Source organism: Daucus carota, chromosome 1 (genome assembly GCF_001625215.2).
Source record: "Daucus carota subsp. sativus chromosome 1, DH1 v3.0, whole genome shotgun sequence".
Lineage (NCBI taxonomy): Eukaryota > Viridiplantae > Streptophyta > Magnoliopsida > Apiales > Apiaceae > Daucus > Daucus carota.
Window position 1 is genome coordinate 44,775,514 of NC_030381.2, and position 6,120 is coordinate 44,781,633.

Sequence of the window (6,120 nt, forward strand, 5' to 3'; positions counted from 1 at the left end):
CTATTGTTGTAAGTGGCCTGAGAAGATGGATTGTCTTCTGGTGGGGGGGAATATTTTTAAATTCTCAGCTGTTGGTGAGAAACAGATGTGCAGATAAGAGCTCCTTGGCCATGCCAGGGATCAGCTGCCTTGTTCTAAAGGCTCTTCCCCCCTCATATGGCCAAACGTTCATAATCCTTTTTTTTCAATCTGTCTCTACCCTGTGATATTTTGGTAAATAGGCAGTCTACTGTGGCATGTTTTGGACCTGTGAGTAGACCTGAGTCACCTGACCATGTTATCCATCAATTTTATTCATGACACGAAAAATATAACGTTTGGGTTTGTACTTTTTCAGCTGCAAGAAATACGAAATATACTAGAATATTCTTTCTGAGTACAACAGGATACTTATTTAGTTTTGAGTACAACAGGTTTTTCTTTTTGGACATTGGTCCATTCTAAGATGAACTTTATGATGTCAGGCAACATGATTCAAGTACCAGTTGTATTTTCTATCGCGAGTAAGCTCTGAACATGGAGCAATGGATGAGTTTGACATGTGAGTTGAAACAGGTCGATCAAGGTGTAATAAAAATTTATCTCCAACCAGGAACATCATAAAATCATCTTATCTTTTAGGTAGAGACAATCAGATAGGAAGCCATGTTCTGTTTTAGAAGCATTTTAAGTTTCATAGCCTAACAGCCAAAGGAGAGCAGTCGGAGCAGTTGGCATACTTTTTGTGAGATATACACCATTCAACATGTTTTTAGAATTTTATTCGTTAACACACTAACAACTATTTTTTATTTAGTCGAAATAAGAAAAATATTTAGAAAATCCGTATTTTGATTTGTTTATTAATAATGTCGTTTAAGAAACGGTGTTGGAGATGCTCTCGTCACAGACGAGACTCGTTCAGCTCAGAACATCTGGAAGTATATAGCATTATTGTTATTATTATCAGGACCGGGGTTGACCTTTAACTCACAAAAGCATTAGTATAGTAGTAACACACATTTCACTTGCTATATTCCTTTTCGCCACTTTCCTAGCAATGTCCAGCTCCGGCGACTTGCGTCATTTTCCGGCGAATACAATTACCTCATCCTCACTTCTCACCGCCGATCCAAGCATCCCACTCCTCAATCTCGCCGCCGTACAAACACGAATCGACGCCGTCCGTACAATTCTCTCCAATTCACTTCAAACTCAAACCCTAATCGGAAAAGTTCAACTGCAATCAATCTCCGACGAAATCACAGGTTCGATTCAGCAGATCGTAGTCAACGGCACCGCCTTGATCTCCTCTTCCATTCCCCCAACTTCTCCAGCACGACCTGACCCGACCCTTATGTTCTTGGACCCGGAGCTACAATCCAGGTCAGATATTAAACCCGATATTAAATTGGATACTGTTAGTGATGATTGGGAAACAATTGAGTTAGGTTCTGAAGAATTACTAGCTGAATTTGCGCATTTTTGTGATGTTTGTGGGAAAGGATTTAAGCGCGATGCGAATTTACGAATGCATATGAGGGCTCATGGGAATGAGTTCAAGACTCTGGAAGCTTTAGCTAAGCCGGAGAAGGGTTTGAATTTTGGGGTTAAGAAGATTAGGTTTTCGTGTCCGATGATCGGTTGTAATAGGAATAAGTGTCATGATAAGTTTAAGGCGTTGAAAACGGTTGTTTGTGTGAAGAATCATTTTAAGAGGAGTCATTGTCCGAAATCGTATGTGTGTAGTAGGTGTAATAAGAAGAGTTTTTCTGTGATGTCGGATTTGAGGAATCATTTGAAGCATTGCGGGGAGGTTAAGTGGAAGTGTACGTGTGGGACAAGTTTTTCGAGGAAAGATAAGTTGTTTGGACATATGGCTTTGTTTGAGGGGCATATGCCTGCGATTATGGAGGATGAAGAGAAGGGAAAAGAGGTTGTGGAAGAAAAAGATTCAGGGGTTAATGTTTCAGAGAATAGGAAGTTTGAGGGGTTGATCGGAGAGTATGGTTCGATTGAGGAGTTTTGCTTGGACGATATGCTGAATACTTCTAATGATTGTAGTTTGGTTACTCAGATGGATGGGTTTTTCGACTTTTAAATATGAGCAGAGCAGGTATATTCATGTATGTGTTTTGGTCGATATATTCTTGTTTTAAATTTCCAGTTGAAGTAAGATTGCCAGATCTTTTGCTATAGTTTATGCCTGGAGCTATTGTGCTATTGTTGTTACTAATAGGAGATATTCATTGTAGATCATCATTGTGGCTAGTTTTCTCTTACATTTTACTTGGTTGAGATTTGAGTTAGATATTGGTTTGTTCAATATAATGTGGTTTCTATGAAGCAGAACAGAATCAACGTATTGGTATTGGCTTACATTAATCATTGTGATGTGCACTCATAAATTTAGAAGAGCGGGCAATTAATGTTTCTAGTTTATAAGACAAAAATAAGAAATCCCTATCATTATCATCTTCCATGCAAAGATGATGTTCCATTTTCATGAAGTAACTCACACAATGATTAAATGTCAATTGAGTTGTTCCATTATGGTTGTTCTACTGCTGTTTAAGTATTGTGTTGATCTATTATTAAAAAAAAAAAAGTATTGTGTCGATCTAGTGTTGTTTATAGGTATAGGCCCCTTAGACGCTTTAACTTTGGACAGAAGGACATGTGTTTAGATCTTAGTTTTTGTGATTTATGCAGCATGCCAAAATTAGGAGGGGGAGGGGTGGTGTTTAGAAATCCTGACTAGGTTGAAAAAAATAGATTACACGAGAGTTTTTACCATCAAATGTAACCTTTCTAGGAAATCTAATTATATAAGATTATTAGTTTGTAAACTTCGGATTCGAGTCTCGAAGTCAGGTCAAGATAAGTGTTTTTCTGTTAAGCCACTGAGTTTAGGAATAAGTGGAATAGTGGATAATGATCTCAGATGCACGCCACCACTTTGGATCAGCGTGCAACAGTCCTAAAAGCATAAGGGCACAAGGATCATGCAGCAAAATCTGGATTTGGGATCCAGTGTGATCCAGCAGCCGAGGCACATGCAGGATACTAGGTTCTGTGGATCTGGCATAAGACAACTGTATACTCTTGGAGATGGCAAGTGTTACAACTAAATAAATACATAGATACTGGTTTTGCAAGTGATGTTGGATGAACACCTATGAAAGATCAGATTTTATTCTTGCTTTCAATAGTCTTGGGGAGATGTAACTTAGAACTTAGTCATGGGGAGATGTAACTTTTGGTTAGAAATATTAGTGTCTAGGACAGTTTCGTGATTTATTACGCTCCTGAGGAAATTTCTGAAAGTACTGATCATTCAAGAAATATTTGGTAAAACATACATTAACTATGTACTAAATTAATGATCAATCATTGACAAATATGTTGAGAAGTTTTATTTGTATTTGTGTAGTAGTACACCTGCACTTCCAGACCCCCAGTTACACCTAACCTACCTGCTGGTTATAGTGCAGATCTACTAAACTAGCCAGTCTGGATAAATATTATTGCTATCTTTATACAATGAATTCATGAAAGAATTAAAATAATAAATGTTAACAACATAATTGAGGTAACAAAGGTGACACTGGTTCAAGGCTTCACTATAATGCTGGTTATTTCGTGTTTGGGGAGGCCAAGAACATGCTCGAACATTACTGGAGAACAAGGTAAGGTTATGGGCTCCTCTGAATCTGCAATCTCATCCTTGAATTGATCTAACAATGCCTGAAGCCTTGTAGAAGATAAACGTTTTACTGGAATCGCGTATCTTTTATGTTCTTCTCCGACGTATATGGGGAAGCATCCGCTGGGGACGCTTACTCTCCCATTGCTGTTTTCAGTACCAGAGTATCTACATCCTCTATGGCCAGTGCCTGTTATCTTCTTAGAAAAACCCAAAAACTTTTCAAACAGTTTGGCCATGGAGACCAACCAGAAGATAGATCAAATAGATAAAAAAAAAAATAGGCGAGCTTCGAAATTATATGCAAAGAATTGTGTTGGTGTATATGAGTATGTTATGTGTATATCAGAACGTTTGTGAATCTAATCGTATATGTCTCTATTTATAGTATGTGATATAGGAAGATGCTAATTTACACAATTTCGTGTTGCCCGTGAATCGTCTATTTTGTCTTCTGAAGTTTTGGTAAAACCTGTAACCGTGTACATATATATCATACATGATGATATAATCCTCAAATGGGTGCATATATATTATATATGCATGTGAAGAAAGTATATAGAAGGAAAATTCTTGGAATGCCATATGGCGTCGAGGGAGAAGGCTGATGAAATTCAAAAGTTTAAAAAGGTTAATAATATGACTTCAAGAAAATGATGTGTGATATGTAGTCGTAGAAATTGAGTTCACGAGTGTTATGTGTCCAATAAAAAAAAAAACAAGTCGTAGCAACTTGCTGCAGATGTCATTGATTATGTAAATAGTAAATACTGCCCATGTCACATTTCCATGAGCTACTTCCTCAGTTCCATGAAGCAGTATATATGGTACGAATATTTAAAAAAGGTTTAATTTAGTGAAAAATAAGAAAAATGGATAAGTGATGATCAACTAATATTTAATAAATAAAATGAGTGGAATGGAATAAAATAGTGATTGTAATTGAAATTTTGTATTATAAAATTGAACGGCAGGAGATGGTATCTATGATTTTTATGTAGTACTAATAGTTTTTGCTACCCTAGTATTACGGCTAGATTTAATATCCGTGTATGTCACAGTTCGCAGGAAAAAGAGTTTGGTGCATGAGTCTTCAGTTCAAACTTTAAGTTTTGCAAGTTATAATTGGAGTGCAGCAAAACCCTCTCAAATAGGGTTGGAAATGAATCAAGTTGTTCGTGAATAACCTAAGCTTGGTTTGACTCAACTTGTTATGAGTTTGAATAATAAATTGTATTTGTTGAGAAACTTGAGTCGAGTATCATTCGTATCCGATTTGAGCTCCATTCGACTCGAACTCGACTTGGTAAAATAGAATATGAATAAAAGATCAATTCTTAATATGTGAGAAATATTATGAAATTATATTTTATAGAAGTCTCAAAATGTGCTGGAAAAATAATATAAAGAACATGCTGGAACAAAAGGGTACAAATTTGAGGTCATATAGAAATTTAGTTTGTCTGGAAATATTATACAGCAGTGGAGGGGAGAGAGGTACTTTTCTGTTTAATGTGATCTGAATCACAGAATTATATCATAAGCAGTTTATTTTATTATTAAATAAATATTAATATTTGAGTTGTAGTAAGAGGGATTTTCTTCGGGATCATATAGGAAAATTAATTTGTCTGGTAACATTATACAGCAGCAGTGGAGGGGGAGAGGTTCTGCTTTTAGGAGTAAACACTTAAGGATATCGAATTTTCGCAGATTTATTATTTGTATAAATTTATATAGTTTTATTTTAATGTCGAATGATATGTTCTTTTATACTCAGGCGGGTGATATATACATCCCACTCATTTCTATATGGTTTCATTTTTGGGATGTCCCATATTTTTTCAAAAAATGATAATTTTTTAAAATATAAAATTACATCCACTATCTTTTCCGCTATCTCCTTCTATAATATCTAATAGAAACACTATTACACAAGTATTACTTTCCTTCATAATCTCTTATTAAAAATAAATTGCTCTTATTTTTTTTATCAATTTTTCATCTATTTTTACTCATTTTTTTACTTTTTTCTTATCTTTAATGTCCAAATTCAATGCATATTATTCATCGGGACCGAAGCAGGATATACTAAGGCGGGGTGCTGTGTGCGCATTGTCCAATGGACCAATGGAGTCGTGGCCTTGATAAGGTTTACGCAATTGTGCTCTGCATGGTTTGCATGCATGCTCATTTTTACTCGTATTGACGCTTTTGTAAAATGACTATAGGGATTAATAACTAAACACGAGAAATCGATAGTGTCGTAGGAAGCACGAATCATATTTAATTGATGAATGTAAAAAAAGCAAATTTGATTAACTACATAATCAAAGCAGATAATCAAAGCAGCTGGAATCATATTTGGTCGAAAGGTAAGAAATGACCTAATCAGATAACCGAAGATTTAATCTGTTAAGCGAGTTGTAAAACAT

General features: G+C 35.8%; 1 protein-coding gene across 1 annotated transcript; it reads left to right on the plus strand.

Annotated features, from left to right (window-relative positions):
* The first annotated feature begins 926 nt into the window (after positions 1-926).
* LOC108206949 (protein SENSITIVE TO PROTON RHIZOTOXICITY 1) lies at positions 927-2,358 on the plus strand. Its single transcript, XM_017377404.2, has one exon. It carries the CDS (start codon positions 1,040-1,042, stop codon positions 2,078-2,080), a length of 1,041 nt encoding a protein of 346 aa, XP_017232893.1. The 5' UTR covers positions 927-1,039; the 3' UTR covers positions 2,081-2,358.
* Positions 2,359-6,120: the final 3,762 nt, after the last annotated feature.